At 56.1% G+C, this 16,420-nt stretch overlaps 1 protein-coding gene across 1 annotated transcript; it reads right to left on the minus strand.

The window, feature by feature from the left end:
• Positions 1–1,262: 1,262 nt before the first annotated feature.
• Positions 1,263–9,009, minus strand: LOC147911354 (ral guanine nucleotide dissociation stimulator-like). Its single transcript, XM_087428087.1, has 12 exons — positions 8,848–9,009; positions 8,003–8,193; positions 7,483–7,859; positions 6,494–6,709; positions 6,023–6,126; positions 5,469–5,538; positions 3,781–3,849; positions 3,282–3,356; positions 2,655–2,687; positions 2,191–2,312; positions 1,888–1,988; positions 1,263–1,581 (listed from the first exon to the last, which is right to left on the minus strand). The coding sequence occupies exons 3-12, from the start codon at positions 7,489–7,491 to the stop codon at positions 1,457–1,459; spliced, it is 924 nt and encodes a 307-aa protein (XP_087284213.1). The 5' UTR covers positions 7,492–7,859; positions 8,003–8,193; positions 8,848–9,009; the 3' UTR covers positions 1,263–1,456.
• Between the last annotated feature and the right edge of the window lie 7,411 nt (positions 9,010–16,420).

Below are 16,420 nucleotides of genomic sequence, written 5' to 3' on the forward strand. Positions count from 1 at the left end.
AGATGGGTTGCATTCCCCTGCTGGACCCACTCCAATACCTGCCGCTCTCGTGCCTCATCTTTAAAAACTCCCAACAGGCAAGTTTCACAGCCCCGTAACACACATCCACATAACCACAGCACAGATTGGGGAAAAGAACACAGTCATCCCAGGGGCTACGTGCTCTATGCGCTCAGGCCCAGCTGCCCCTTTGGGACAAGTCAGTAACAACACGACTGAGTGTGTAAACTAGTGATTGTCTGAGACCATGGACCTCAGAACACCAGGGTCCCAGATGTCACCCTAGGCAGCAATGGACAGTGTGGGTCATTCAGTGGCCAGGATTCAGGTCTATTATCTTGGCAAACCAGAGCTCACCCCTGATCCATCAGGCCCAGCCAGGGAGGAATGGCCACGATGTACCTGACAGAGAGGCTGGGGGCCTTCTAGGGAATTTCTGCCCAAAAAGAATCATATAAGGAAGTGCGGGGATGCTGGAAATCCTAGTTCACAGGGAGTGGTGAGGTTTATGGAAGAAAGTCCTGTTGTACGTTTAAAAGCTGCCTCATGAATCTTTTCCTCTGGATGTGAAACAAGTGGGAAAAGGACTTCCATGGCATGGGCCAGGATCCCAGGAGGATTCCAGTCTAGGCGAAGGGTGAACAGGGAGCCCTAGAGGCAGCCTGATGGGGATGTCCTGTCGGCCCTTAGTCCATCAGCACATGGTCTTCCTCTGGCCTTGTCTTTTCCACATGCAAACTTTTATCTTTTTACATTTTTTCCTCATTTAGTGTTGATGCAAATCCAGAGACTGATTAGAAAACGGTAACTTCCAATATTTGGTCAAAAGAAACCTCAATGGGAGGAGCAGAAAACATTCCTTCTTCCTGGAAAGCTGTAGAAAGACAGCCGCTGCCCTGGGGAAGGACATGGTCCTGGCAAGTGGTATTTGAAAGACATCTACATTTCAGTGGTTGTTGCTCTGCCTGGGAAAGTCCCTCCAACCTCTACATCCAGGGAGATCTGAGGGGCTGTCTCTGCTCCTGGCCCAGGTGAACCACACTGAAATGCACCTGTCCTCTGAGGAAGGGGGACTTGAGAGTGTCATTCAGTAGCCAGGGAGGAGGCTGGCCGTCCTCCCTTCTCCCACATACCATAAGCTCTGACCATACATGAGTTCTTAATTCAAGGCGGAATGGGAGATTCTGTGTCTCATTTACATGAGCATAAGAAGTGAAAGAACCACACCACAACACCCAGGCTGTGACAGAAACAGAACTTACTGCAACATTCAAATCTTTACTCTTTACTCATTCAAATCTTTACTCATTCAAATATTTACTCTTAAACATGTACTAATGCTCCTCCTCAATGGATAAACAGTCCCTGGGGTGGAGATGTCAGGGATTTGGAGGGGGGTCGTGCCCTCTGTCTGGGGCTTTAGGGGAAACCAGGGAAAGTCTTCAGATGTCCTCCTTCACTTGGGGTGGGGGGGGAAGAGCTGACCCGGTGCACCCCGAGGGTCCCAGTGTCCCTGCTGGTCAGGAGGAGCTGCACTTGTGGTCTCCAGAGGGTTATGGCTCCTTGCCAAGGGCACGGTGGCTGAAGAGAAGAAACAGACTATTTTGGGGTGCCTCCCTGAGATTCACGGCACACCTCCCTGCCCCCCTTCACTCTTATCCAAACCCTGTGCCGAGTGCTCAGTCCATCAACAGCACCCTGTTTGTCCCTGATGGGGGAGGCATCATTTAGCATCACCCATTTAAGAGGAGGCAACCGAGTCCCAGAGAGAAGAGGGGAGCGGCCTGTCCCAGGCCTGGTCAGCACTGGAGCTGGGATCCAGGCCCATGCTTAGCCCGAAGCTGTACTGAGCCCCTGGATTCAGTCGCTGCTGCTCCTGACACTCACTCGGCCCTGAACCAGAGGATGTCCGGTTCCTCTTTCTCCTGAAGAGCCGCATTTTGCTCGCCTTCTGGTGTGCGGGCTCCAGCCGGCAGGAGACCCAGTAGCTACAGGACAGAGTGGAACTGTGAGCTACCAGGAGCCACACCTCAGGTGCCCCTCCCAGAGCCTGCCAGCAGCTGAGTCCTGGTGCCCCATGGGTCACCACGCTACGAGTTCTGAGGCTGATCAGCGATCCAGGCCACAGGCTCTGGAGCGTGTCATCAGAGAGAGTCTGCCCTGCCCTCACCCAACTCCTGTCCCCCTCACCTCTCATGGACACTGATGGGCTCCATGGCCTGGAACCAGGCCCCAAATCGCTCATCGGGCTCCAGGTCATATGCCTTTGCAGCCTGCTGGAGCAGCTGGATCCTGCGGATGACTTTGAATTTCTGGGAGGAAGGACAGGACGCAGAGAGGGCTTGGGTGGGGAACGCTGCCAGGGACTTGTGGGGAATGAGGATCTGGTCTGGGGTCTGTGCTCACTCGGGAACCCTCCTTCCTTCCCTCTCCATTCAGGACTTGCCTGTCCTCACAGTTGGCTTGAATTAGTTCCTCATCCAGGAGGGTGTCCTTGATGCCAGCCCCTCCCGCACCCGCCAACGTGATGGGATTCCCAGCTTTGTGGATCTGACTCTCCCAATAAATGTAAGACCCAAGGGATGAGGCCAGAGAAAGTCTTGCCAGGGGAGGTCTCTGATTTCCACATCCCCACCCTCCCCATAGCTGCTCACCTCACACCATTTCTGGAAGTTGACCCGACTTCCCTGGAAGGGAGACAGCCAATGACCATCAGAAACAGCCCCCTAAGCCCAGAACCAACCCCCATCCCACCCCTTCTCAGGATGCAGGAATGTCAGGGCCCAGCAGAGGGCAGACCTTCCACAAAGAGAACTTGACACTGGGCCAGGCTCTGGGCTCCAGAGCAGGAGGGACAGGGGAGCTGAGGCCAGAGATCTTATGTAGCACACCCTCTCTGATGACAGACGGGGAGACTGAGGCCTCAGGGAGGAAGGGACAGCTGGAACACAGAAGTGCTTCCTCACTTGCAAGGGCTGATGGCACTCCGCCAGGGGCAGGGCCCGAGGGGGAGGCTGAATCCATCTCAGACACAGCCTCCTGCAGCTCTGCAGGCAGGCAGCTATGAGCTTCACCAGCCCAGGTAGACTGGTGGGGGGCTTATGCGGAGCGTCTATTCACGCATTGCTAAGATGTGCCTGACTCCCCAGCTCCCAGGGGTGGCCATGGGGCTCTCATGAGAGGAGGTTTGCCAAGTACTGAGAGCTCAGGTCCCAGTCCAGGGCTCTCGCCACCCAAACCTCAGGATCCTGCTCCCTGTCCCCACCTCCAGGCTCACTCACTTCCAGATCATCCCCCATCCCAATGGCCAGCAGCTTCAGGTGATAGAGGAACGTGCCCAGGAAGGGGACGACACCCTGTGAAATCAGGGTGGGAGTGGTGAGATGAGTCCCACCTCTCAGGTGCCCCCATGGACCCTCCCCCAAATCCCTTCACCCCAGCCTCCTGCCCACCACAGACTCCCACAGAGAACAGCCTAGGACCCTCAGTGGCCTCCCCCCAGTTGCCCCCTCCAGGACCACCCAACTTCCCCAGTCACCTCCCAGGGGCGGCTTTTGGCAAATCCCAGGGTATGTGGTCCCTGCCCCTCCCCTCCCCAAACGATCCTGGGCCCAGCCCTTCCAGGCCTCCTCCTGGTCACTTCCAGGGCAGGCATTTCAGGCTCTTGGGCTCCAGGATCTGGGCTGGAGGAGGAGGGACCCCTCTCTTAGGGAAGCCTCCAGCCGTGAGGAGAGTGACCCCTCCTCTGACACCTGGACCCTCCCCGTCAGGCCAGCTCACCTGCTGCTGCTGCCTCGCCTGGGCTCCCTGCGGGTCCATCTCATGGGTGGCCCTCACAGATGACACCTCCTGCAGGGTCAAGGACAGGCTCAGGGAGGCCATGTTCCTTTCCCCGTGTCTCCCAGGACCCTGATCTTGGACCCTGGCATCTGGTGTCTATGGCTGCTCCCATTCCAGGGTGCCCTGATGCTAGATCACTCCCAGCTCCAACACTCCCTCCTCTGTGCCCTCAGGCCTGCCCAGGCCCCTAAGCCTCTCTCCTCACCAGGAAAGTGTGAGGAGGACTCCCCATGCCTCCCAGGGTCCCCTGAGGACTCAGTGTCATCTGACTGTCACCAGTGCTGTTCCCTCCCCCCTCGAGGAGGAGGAGCACAAAGCTCCTGCACGTTCCTGTCCCCCTTGTACCTCATCACCCCTGTGAGGCCTGCACCACAGATCATCTCCCTCCATTTCCCAGATGAAGAGACCGAGGCCCACAGAGGGGCAGTGAATTGCTAAGGGGCCCACAGAGGAGACCGCTCCCCCTCGCAGCCAGAAGCCCTGGCCCCCGGCCTTCACTCCGCCTCCAGACACACCTCTGACCATTGTCCTGTCCTCTGGACTCTCGGGGTGTGTTGAGGCCCTCAGTCAACCTGAGCCATGGATGGAGAGGCACAAGGTGTCTCGGGGTCCCATGCAAGTGGCTTCTGTGTTTTCCAGCCCCCTGGGATTCTCTGACACCAGGCTGGACCTGAGGCCATGCCAAAGGCCTCAGCTCCCTAGGATCCCCTCAGGATGGTCCCTGCACAGAACTTTTCCTTTATTCACTCAAGAAGGGGACCCCCTTGCGCCACATCTGAGTGACAGTGTAGGGGGTGACCATGGCACTGTGTAATGGTGACATTTGCATCGTTTTTCACTTCGAAACTTCTAATGTCCCTTCTCCTTTCTCAGCTCTCATGTTTGAAGTCTGTGGTCTGAGCCTTTGTACAATCCTCAGGCCCCTCCTGCCAGGGCCTCGATGGAGGCCATTAAGAATCTGTCAGGAAGGTCCATTAAGAATCTGTAGGTTCCCCGATAATTCTCATTGCCATCTGGGGCGTATCCTTGTCGACAACGCCCCGGGGGAGACTCACTGGTTTGTCAGCAGTGACCACTATCAGGCTAGACTGCACAGTCCCAGAGAGCACACAGTTCTGTCCCAGATCCACCATTTGGCCCAAGGCTGTGCAGCCCCTGTGTCCACAAGGCCTGTGTGACCTCACAGTGCCCATCCCTGGGACAGGCAGAGTGCCCTCCCCTGTGAGCTGCAGTGAAGACAGAAGGAGCAGCAGGGGCCTGGCTTCCTGAGGACAGACTGGGCTGCTTTAGGAAGAAAGGAACCCCCACCCACTCCATCCACCCGCCAGCCTGGAGGATGATGAGGGCCAGCTGATGGGTCCGCATGGAAGCCAGACACCTGCTCATTCTGCCAGCTCCTCACCTCTTGGAACAGTCCAGGCGACACCACTGTATCCCGTGACCAAGGCCTCCTGCCCCAAACAGTCCCCACCTGCCCCTGCAGCTCACACCCCCCGCTTCCTGTCCAGCTGGACAAGACAGACCGTTATTTCTCGGGGAACCTTAAGTGAAAAACTTACCAAAGCACATCCTGCCTGGTCCCTCCCCACCTCACCTCCCGTCCTTCCAGATCTCCAGCCTCCACTCACCTCCTTGAGAAGCTTCCTGCTCTCCCGGTGGCATGTTTGGAAGATCTTTTTAACTGTTTGACAGTTCTTCCTGAGGAGGGAAAAAAGGAAAGAAACACTGTGGAGTGGTTTGAGGGTAAATCCCTTTTGTTTGAAAACCCAGAAGATCCAGACAGCCTGGATGAGCATTTTCACTGTGTCGTCTGAGCCCTGAGGTGTCTGGGACTGGGGAGGGGCTCTCCTATTGTCACCTGGGGCCTCCATTCTCTTGTTTTCTCAGCAGATGTGTTTTAAACAGTCTTAATTTCACGTGGACAGAGAGTTCTGTTGCTGCAAACACTTGAAAATCTTCAATTTGGTTCAAGCCATGATTTGTCACTTAGGGAAACTGATTCCTGAAGCAGAACCACTGGCCTAAGTTTTCAGAAAGACTTGAAGCCTGCCAACCGGGTCAGACCCTATCCCCAGGGTTTGCTGTCTCCCAGGAGGTCCCAACTGACTGAAGGGCAATGCCAGCCCTGTGGGGGGTGTCTGGTCCACCCAGGTGGTGCTCGCATGGAGAGAGGCCTACCCACCTGGACACCTGTCTCCACATCTCGTTTAAACGCTGAATAGAGGGGCCCTGCAGAGCCCAGAAGATCGTATGGAGAGAGGAAAGGTTCCTCAGGCCGTGGCATTCCTGGGGAAGGGAAGAGAATGAGCTGTGAGGGGGAGCTGGAGCCCTGCTTCCTCTGGCTTCTGTCGCCTCATTGACGTCTCCTGTTCTGGATGAGACAGCGGCTCAGGGAACCTGGAAAAGGCACAGATGGACCCTCATGAGGAACACTCCCTGGGAGGAGGATTTCAACTCAAGCCAAGGAAGGAGCCCAGGAAGGGCTGAGCTTCCCACCACTGGGACCAGGAGTCAGGTCATCGAGGCCTGGCAGGAGGGGCCTAAGGATTGTGCAAAGGCTCAGACCACGGACTTCAAACATGAGAGCTGAGAAAGGAGAAGGGGCAGTTCCCCCGACTCCAGAGAGGGGCTCCCAGGGCCTCCCACATCTTACCTTGGCCACCTGGATCCAGAGCTCCACCACCCTGGCCCTGTCCTGGGCCGTCATGCTCGGGTCCCCAATGCAGGTGGTGACGATACATTCGACCACTCTGTTAAAGTGGGTCATGGTGGCATGGATGGTCAGTGCCAGGTGCTCATTGCCCCTGTTGTCACACTGGTACCAGCTGGAGTCCAGGATGTCGTGGGGCCTCACTGTCTTGAAGAGCTCCTGGGGAGGACAGGGAGTGTCACCCAGCCCTGCCACAGCCTAGCTCAGCTTCCGCAGCCCCCAGTCCCAGGCCCGGTTAGTGGTGAGAGTTGCAGCTCAGGAAGCTGAGAATGCGGCCTGAGGCTTGTGGGAGTCCCTGGGTGTTGCCTGTGTCCCCTGAGGGCACCCAGCACAGGATGACCCAGGAACCCATACTGTGGCGCAGGGAGGTGGCATTTGCTCGCCGCCCAGTCTCACTTCCTCCAAGCACCAGAACTCGGCCCCTGCTTGACCATCTCTAGGGGCATCTTTCACCCATTCTGACCATCCTGGGGTCTGACTCCTCTTTCAGATGCACATTCCCCCAAGGCAGCAACAACCAGGGGCTTTGTTTGTCTGCCTTGTAGTCATGTACACATGAGGTGCCTAATTAGTGCTGAGGCTGTTGAGGCCTCCTGGGCAAATGAGTGAACTACCCAAGGACGAGACAGCACTTCAGTGTGCTCCCCTCCCCCACCAAAGCGCAGACTCTACCCAACTTCCTCTCTGCTCCCCCTCATCCAACTGCACAGCCACTCTGCACGGCAGCTGCTCTCAGTGTCCACCCCTACTGTCCACATGAGGACAGCAAAGGCTTGGGAGTTAAGAAGGCTGCTCAGGTCACATGAGGGTAAGTGGGGAAGCAAGAGGTTGGACCGAGATCATGGGATTCTGGATCAGGAAATGGCAGGTCTGGGGCAGCTGATGGCACAGGGAAGGCCAGCCCCACCTGCCCCGAGAGCCCCGCTGCTCACCACATCCATCAGTGTCAACTGCTCTGCCACCAGCCGGGGAGGGAACTCCAAGAAGTCAGGCTTCTCCTCCCTCAGCAGGTTCTTGGTGGTCACATCCCAGGGGCAGGCGGGCTCTGGGGCTGGATCTGGCTCTGCTGTTATCTCTCCAGGTGGAGGGAGGATTCTCCCTGGAGCCAATGGTCCAGCTGGCTGCAGCTCAGGAGCTGGCACTGGGGCTGGAGCTGAGGTTGGTGGTGGCTCTGGCCCCGGAGGGAGTGATGGAGGTGACACTGGCTCCAGCTCTAGCACAGGTGGTGGAACTAGAGCTGGAGCTGGATCTAGCCGTGGAGCTGGCCCTTGCTCTGGCGCTGGAGCTGGAGGGAGCTCTGGAGATGGTACTGCAGCAGGAGAAAGAAACAGTGTCACTCAAGTAGCTGACTTCCCCGGTCCCTGTCAAAGCCAGGAAAGACCCCACTGCCTTTAAGGGAACCTAGCCTTTGAAGACCCTGCAAATCATCTTCCCAGACTGCAGTCGCCTCACCTTCCAGCTCTGCCTCAATGGGCCGTGGATGCTCCAGCTGGACCTGGAGAAGGTAGGCGTGGCCCTGCAGCCCCGAGCCAGGCAAGCTGAGATGCAGAGAGGCCAGCTTCACCCTGAAACAGGGAAAGTGCAGGGGATCCCAGAAATCCTGCCCTGGGTCCAGGCAGGTTCCCACCAGAGAAGAGATGGCACTGGGGGAGGCAATTGGGCAACAGAGTCAGAGGCCTGGCCTTTCCCTCCACACTTCTCACCCAAGGCACCCTGGCTGGGGACTGGACCCTATGCCTGCCCCTCTCCATCCAGGTGAGAGCTACATGGCAGCCCTGACCCCTGTGAGGCTGTCCTGGCAATGGCAGGCCTGCTTATCCAGCAGGTTGACACAGAGTCTGTTGTGACTCTCTTCCCACTGACACTTCTCCTGAAGGTCTGGGACACAGCCCACCCCAGCCCTCCATGCACTTGTACAACTGGACTGAGCACTGAGGCAGATTTGTGAGCAGGTTGCTCACACATCTTCTGTCTTGGGCCTGGATGTGGAGGTCAGAAGAGGTAGATGTGGAGAAGGGGAGGCCGATTTTGATGGGTCTGTGGTGGGAATGGGTCTCTTGGGGACAACTCAGCCAAGCCACCCCTCTGCTTCCCAGGGGTCCTGACACCCATCCAAGCTCTTTGAGTCCTGTCCTCTTGGATTGGAAGCCACCAGACCTCGGCCTCCCCATGGGAATCAAAAGATGCGTGAGATGCGGCTTCTGACAGGCTCCCCTCAGCCACAGCCCCCATCTCTCCCCCCACAGCTTGTTCTGTAGAGATAGGAAGCCCTTCTTCAGGACCCAAAGACCACTCACGTTTTCAGATGGTCCTGCGCTCTGCCCTCCTGGCTGGAACAAGGAAAGATGCCTCCAGGTGTAAAGGAGGCTATCAGGGCATCACTTGGGTTGTACGATGGAGGACAGGACCTGCGAATGGTGTCGAATGTGACTGTCTGACTCTCAGACGACAATTGAGGCCCAGCGATTGTGTCTCCTTAATTCACTGAGTTTTACTGTCTCCAAAAGTCCTGCATGTAGTAGGTTCTTAATCTACATGGTTGCATGAGTGAAGTCCAACCAGAACCATCCCAGACAGCTGAGTGGGCAGATTAGAAAGCCTTCCATGTTGAAGTTCTGAAGTATGAGTTTCACACACTCATTGTTTTTGGCAACAGAACAGAGTCAATCCTCCTTATTCAGTAATTTGATATTCGTGAATTCACCTAGTCACTAACATTTACAGGTGAATCCAAACCCAACACACACTGTGTTTTCCTGGTAATTCCTGGACGGGTGCAGAGTGGCAGAAAGTGGGAGTTGCCTGAGGCGCACGTTCCCAGCTGAGGTAGAACAAGGTGACACTCTTGTTTCAGCTCTCAGGTCAACAAGTGTCCTTTTCCTGGTCTATTAAATGGTACGTTTTTCACGTTTTTTGCTTCTTGCTGCTGTTTTTCCTCTTTGTAATGATCCGCAAACATAGTGCTGAAGTGTTGTGTAGTGTTCCTAAGCACAAGAAGCCTGTGATGGGCCCTATGTAGGAAACACTTGTGTTAGATGAGCTTCCTTCAGGCATGGGTTATGGATAGTGATATTGGCTGGGAGTTCAAATAATGTGTCTACAGTCTATACTAAATAAGGTCTTTTCAAAAGAGACAAACATAAAACAAGGCTATGCGTTGATAGGTTCCCAAACATGTCACGACCAAAGACTGCAGAAACCTAACCTTGTCCTTCCCCAGGAGCACTGGTTCAGTCTGGCTCATGCAGTGTTTGCTAAAAATTAATAGAATGTAACTCTTCCAAATAGGGAGGATCAATGGTAACATGATGGAGATATTTTCAAACCTCTCTTTTAAAAATGATGTCTAAAGACCAGGTAGTTTCTCAACTAATGGTTGACGTGTCATCTTTACTTTGAAAGGACAGAGTTTTTACAGCATCTGCTCAGAAGCATATCTTTGATAGACACCTAAAGAAATCTCAGCAAATTGGGGACAACTGTTTCTTGCAAGAGAAAATGTGTATAGAATACATATATTAACTTCAAGACAGTAGTTACCTTTGGGGAGGAAAGAGAGAGGAAGGAGAATGGTGTCTTCCACTGTGTAATATTTCTTAAAAAACGACGTCAATAAGGTGTGCTCTGTTAAATCTCAGCAAAGAGTAAATGGTTTCTGTTATCCTAGTCTCCTTCTAAGTATATTTAAAATAAATATGTAACTGGAACTGAGCTGAAATAACACTAATGTAATAGATGCTATTTGCTGGAGTGCTCCCACCATCTGATGGACAGCTCATGATGGGTTGGTGATGCCACTGACACCAGCTAAAGGTCAGGACACGTTGTTTACCAGCTGTGGAGCTAGAGAAGGCTCGGTCACCAGCAGCAGAGCCAGAGTTACCTCAACCTACACAGTTAGAGCCACATAGCACCAGATCCTGCTCCAGCTGTGGCCTAGTGAGAGCTCGGGCACCAGCTCTAGAGCTCAGCTGCAGCCAGCTCCAGAACTAGAGCTCCCTCCAGCTCCCACACTTGACCAGCTCCAGAGCAGCAGCCATTCCCATCACTAGCTCCCGCACCAAATCTGTCAACAATGCAGAGCTAGAGTCAGTCTCAGGACCGGAGCCAATTCTAGAAGCAGGTCAGGCACCATCGCCTGAGACAGACCCAGCTCTAGCCCCAGCTCAGGTCCAGCTCCTGGGCCAGTTGCACAGCCAGAGCTGGTGGGATCTCCAGCATCAGCCACAGCAGTGGCTCCAGCACTAGGGCAGCTGCAGCACCACCCACATCGCCAGCAACTAAGGCCCGGCCGGCTCCAGCCCCCACCCAGAGATGTCTTTTCCCTTTTCTATGTTTTATGATTTCTTATGTTTTATGTGTTCCAATTTAGATTCAATAAAGTTTAATGTTTTCATCACTTAAAGTTGTACAATTCAGGGCCGGCCATTAACTACATCCTCTATGCTGTGTACCGTCACCGTTATCTAGTTCCAGATCATTGCTTCACCCCACCAGAACCCCTGTACCCATGAAGCAGCCATGCCCCCATATCCACTCCCCCACCCCCTGACAAGCACTGATCTGCTTCCTGTCTCTGTGCATTTCCCTGGCCCTGGTGTGGCTGTCCTGAGCACAGCCAACCCTCCTTGGGCCCCTCCCCCCCATGCTGAAGACCCCTGAGGATGCCAATGTGTTCAGTGCCATGAACCCGATGCCTAGTATGACTTTGACCTGAGGAAGCCCACCGTCACCAAGGGGGTGAGGTCAGGCATGGAGCCAGCTCAACCCTGCTTCACATGAAGAAGAGGGACTCGATATTGCCAAGGGCACCTTCTTCTCAGTCCCTAGTGCTGTTTAGCCACAGGGCCACCCTCCCCAGGGTCTGGCTAGCTGGGGAGATGAGCACGTACAGACTAGAGTGACAAAAACCAGGTGGCCATCTTTTCTGTCCAACCAGCTGGCCCAGGCTACCCAGGAGCAGTTTCACCCTGAACCTCTCGTGCTGCAGGCCTGATGCCTGCCAGTCAGCAGGCTGTCCTGGCCTCCCGTGGACCACTGGGAGCCTTAGGTGCCTTCTGCCCTCTAGGGTCCAAAGGACTAGCTGACCTTTGCCAAGGAGTGCTGCCCATGGGCATGAAGCCCTGCCTGCCACTGAGGCACTGCCCTCTGTGCACCTCCCTCACACCTTCCCAGGTGCGGGTCACTTGCATCTGTGACTTCAGGTGTCCCAGAGTCCCCACTCACCCAGGGGGCGTGACCTCTGCAAATGCAGCCCTTCCATCCAGCCTCCAAGCCAACAGGCCCCAACACAGGCTTCAGGACCAGGCACAGCTCCCACTCCAAGTGCTGGGACACCTCAGGTGGGGCCAGGACCTCAGTGGCAGGGACATTGTCCAACGCTCAGCGAGCACTTGGCTGGTTCCTCCAGCTCCAAGGTGGAGGAGAGCAACATGAGTTTTGACCCAGAGTCCCCTGATGGCAAGGAAAAGAAGGTGGCTGCCCTCCCCATTCTCCCTGACAGCCCACTCCCAGTCCCTTCTTGCCCGGGACCAGTGTTCCCCAGCGACACCTACAAAGGGGCCAAGAAGCCCAGGAGCTGGATGCCAGCCTGGGGTGTCCTGCCGGGTCAAGAGACTCTGCTGATCACGCCACCCCCCCAGTTATGGAAATCACCCGCCCCCTGGGCCCCGATGGTCTCTGGTTTCATCCTGGCCTCCAGCAGCACCTCTTCCTCCTCAGCCTCCACCACACCCGTGGCAGCTTTGCTCACACACAAGCGCCGTGTCTCAGGCTCTTCAACCATAGCTCCTCGCTGGCCCTCTCCACCCACACGGTGGGCGATGCTGCATCATCCCTGTCCACCTGGAATAAACAACAGCAACGTGGACAGGAGCGTCCTGTTTAGCCCACTGGTGGGACGTGCCCTTGGTCCCATCACTCAGAGCTCTCTGAGCACAGACCTGTCCTGAATGGCTACTTTGACAAGAAGCCCTCTCTGGGCCCTCCAGGCAGCATGCCCAGCCCAGGCAGGAGGTAGGCGACCGCCACAGTGCCCACTGTACATGGGAAGAAATGGAGGCAGCCTTCTCTATCCTGTTGGTTCTTGGGGATCTGGGCTTGAGTGGAGGTGGATAAGGTGCCCACCAAGCTCCCTCCAAATCTAGGATCTAACCGCCTGAGGCTCTGATGAGACTGCTCGTGCAAGTCCAACCAACCTGCAGTGAAGCCCGACTCCTTGCCTGAGTCACGGCCCTGTGTGATCTGGTCCAGACACCGTCCCCAGAGTGCACCCCTCACCGCACCCCACCCTCCCTAAAGCCTTCCTCCCCAAGGACCCTGCCAAGCCCCTGCCCCCTTCAGAGCTCCTAGCCTGCAGTGCCCCTCCCCCGAGCCCCCACCCAGGATGGACTCACCTCTGTGCTGGGCTCACAGGCCACCTCCTCAGGCTCCTGTGCTAGCAGAGCCTTTAGGGTCAGATTGACCTGGGGTCAAACCCACAGCTGGGTCACCTCACAGCCCTGTGACAGGCAAGGTCATGTGGTGTCTTCTCGGAGCCTCAGTTTCCTCCATGAAAAATGGGGTCAGTGACTCTGACCTCAGGAGGGTGTGTTGGGATTCAAGCAGGGAGACGAAGCTGCCCAAAGTGCTTGGACTCAGGAGGTCGCCTGGCTGGGGGAGCCCCAACGCAGGACAAAGCCTCGATGGTCAATGCTGGGCTCAATGCTGGTGAAAATCAAGGATTTCTAGTCCCCTGTTCACGTCTGGACTTGCTCACTTAGAGCAGAGTGACCTTGAATGCTGGGACCACTGGTCATCTGTAAAATGGGGTGCAATCACTCAGCACCCAGTGGGCTCCCTAATAACAGTAACTCCCTCCAATAGTTGCCCAGCTGGGCTCCCTTCAGCTCCTCCTACACCCGCCAGGGCTGCAGGCAGGGACTGGCTGGACCTCATGTGGCAGGGAGGGGGTGTAGAGGAGGAGGGAAAAGGGCAGCCTGGCCTTCTCCCTGCCCAGGATCTGTGTCCACCACTGTCTTCGTGTCCGCAGGACCAGCCATGCATGGAGCTGGACCCTAGGATGGAGTCTGTGGACCAGGACAGTGAGGTCGGTGTATATTCAGTGACCCTCACGTCCCCAGATGTTCAACCTACCCAACTGTGCACCGTGTGGCCCACCTGGCTTCTGTGGCGTGTTCCTGCGACGTAGGGGATGTGAGGGTCACCGAGCAGTTGGCTGGGGAGGGGACAGGCGAAAGCAGCCATGTCAAGGGACCGTTGTGTTACACGTGTGTGCTGCGAGCTGTGTCACCCAGAAGTGCTGTCTGCAGGGCCCCTCTGTGTGCCTGACCATGGACAGGAGGCCTGGTTGCTGCACAGGAGAGAGGCCTGTGAGACCGTGAGGGTATCCCTGCCACACTCATGTGGGCGGAGATCCCGGGCCATGTCCATGCTCATCGGGGCTGATGTTGCTCCGTGTCCAACCCTCACAGGACAGTTGGGAAACTGAGGCCAGGAGAAGCAGGGACAGGCCCTGGGGCCACAAGGTGGGCAGAGTCCAGAGGGGAAGAGAGCATTCCAAGCTCTTAGGCCAGCCTCAGCACTTCCAAGGGGTTTGCTTTGGGAATGAGAGCCCCTAATACCCTGGGGGACCCCTGCCAACGCCCTCCCATGTAGGGCCCTTTGCTATACGCATCCCCACGTGGACACACTCACACACACAAGCATACACACACACTCTGAATGCCCAGCCCGGTCTCAGAAGGGAAGTGCTCACTGGGGAGGTGACAGGAGGAAGGAAGAAAGAGGTTGGAGGCAGCTCTGCCATGGGGCATGGGCATCCGGTCCCCAACAACATGCCCAGGCCCATAGCATGAAGGGGAGAGATGCCAGACTGGTGGGCAGGGGGTCCCCAAGGTGCACAGGGGGATGCAGGGGTTGGGGCCATCCCTAGAGCAGCCTGTAGAGAACCAGGTCTGGCATCCTGTGGCCACCACTCTGGGCACCGGGAACTAGGATGTGACCCCCTAGGGGGGAGGGGATACAGCAGAGAAGGCCAGATCTTACGCCTCTGTAAATTGGGGTGCATAGATGGGGTGACTCTAAGGGTCCCACAGGCTTGTAGAAGAGTCTATTGACCTTCGTTCTCCATCCATGACCCACTGTTCTCTGAGTCCTTGTAAAATGCATTCCATTCCCTCGAGGTCTTGCTGAGCAGAAGGCAGCCTGAGAGCTTGGGGACTGGGGCCCCGGGCAGTGCAGAACATGGCAGAGCACTGGTCGACTTGTCTGGGGACCAGGGACAAGGCCATCCTTGTCGGAGCCTCGGGGGCCTCCTTTGGAAGTGAGGTGGAGTCGTTGCCCTGGCTGGGGCGAGGAGGCCTTGTGAGTCAACGGGACACGCCAGGGCCAGTGGAGGGAAAGCAGGGAGCAAGAGAGGCTTCTGAGGTCCCTCACGTCCCTCCTGGAGCCCACAGGTCCTGCTCCTTTGCGTCCTCGGCCCTGGTGGAACCACTGCCTTGAGGACCCCAAACAAAGAAAGGTGTGTGTTTTGCTTTCTGCTTTCCTGCCTGGGGCTGCAAGGCTGGGGCTGACCACCAGGGGTGTCCTGTGTCCACTCATGCTCAATGCAGCAAGTGGAGCAGGGAAGGGACGCCCAGGGTTCGTTCTGGGTGTTCCCCTGTCCAAAGCAACAGGCACCTTTGATTACTGGCATCCACGTCCACAATGGGAGCTGCTCAGAGGCGGGAGGGGACTCTGAGATCCTTTCATGGTTCTTTCAGCTACTGTGGCCCCAGCACTCACCCTGAGCAGGGCCCATGTTAGTCCTGAGGGCAGTGCTGAAAGCACCCACATGGTCCCTGTCCTCCAGGAGCTCACAGCCTGGAGGTGGAAAGGACAAAATCGTGAACAAATCCATGTGAAAAAGAAGAGAAGGTGCTACAGAGCAATGAAGCAGGGTGCTGGAGGAGGGAGGGCCTGGAGCCCCTAGGTGGGTGTAAAGGGCCTCCCTGGGGACATTTGTGCCCTGAGCAGAAGGACAAGAGGAGCCAGCCCTGCATCTGTCTGCAAACAGCGTGCTGGGGGGAAGCTCAAAGGCACAGAGACTTGGAGGCAAAAGAGGATTTGACGAGAGAGGAGGTGAGAAAAGAGCCAGTGTGGCTAGAGTGAGCTGGGGAGGAGAGAAGTGAGGGAGAGAGGATGGCAGGACCAGACCCAGGCCTGGAAGGAGGTACTAGCTGTCTATGCTGGGTGACAGCATTAGCCTCACTTAGCACTTACGAGACCTATCATTGAGCATCTGACAGTGTCTGTACCAGGGTCCAGGCTCAGGTCAGCTGGGAGGCTCCCCGTCAAGGTCTAGCAGGAGGCTGGGGCTGTGTTCTCAACTGAAGCTCGATAGAGGCAGGAGCCATCTCGGAGATCATTCACAAGTATCGGGGCAGTGGTAGGATTCAGTTTGGATGGGGGGTTTCAGGCCTTTTCTGTCTGTGGGCCGGGACCCTCTGCCAGGTCTTTGTATTAGGGGTGTCATAGGGAAGGAAGCTCATAATATCTGATATGGCTTCTCCTGAATAGTGGATCAGAGAGACAGAAAGAGGGAGAGAAAGAGAGACAGTGACACACAGAGATAGAAAGATGGGGAGGAGAGACAAAGAGAGTAGACACAGACAGAGACAGGGAGACAAAGAGAGAGACAGCAGAGAGACAGGGAGAGACCAAGAGAGATACAGACAGCCAGAGACACAGAGACAGAGAGAGACAAAGACAGAGAGAGAGAGACAGAGACAGAGAGATAGAATGAACACAGGAGAGACAGAACCACACAGAAGTCACAGACTTTTCATTAAGCTGACCGTGGAAGTGACATCCCATCACTCGGCCCTATTC

The sequence above is a fragment of the Ceratotherium simum genome, unplaced genomic scaffold (genome assembly GCF_057802395.1).
Source record: "Ceratotherium simum simum isolate JZ-2026a unplaced genomic scaffold, ASM5780239v1 HiC_scaffold_43, whole genome shotgun sequence".
Lineage (NCBI taxonomy): Eukaryota > Metazoa > Chordata > Mammalia > Perissodactyla > Rhinocerotidae > Ceratotherium > Ceratotherium simum.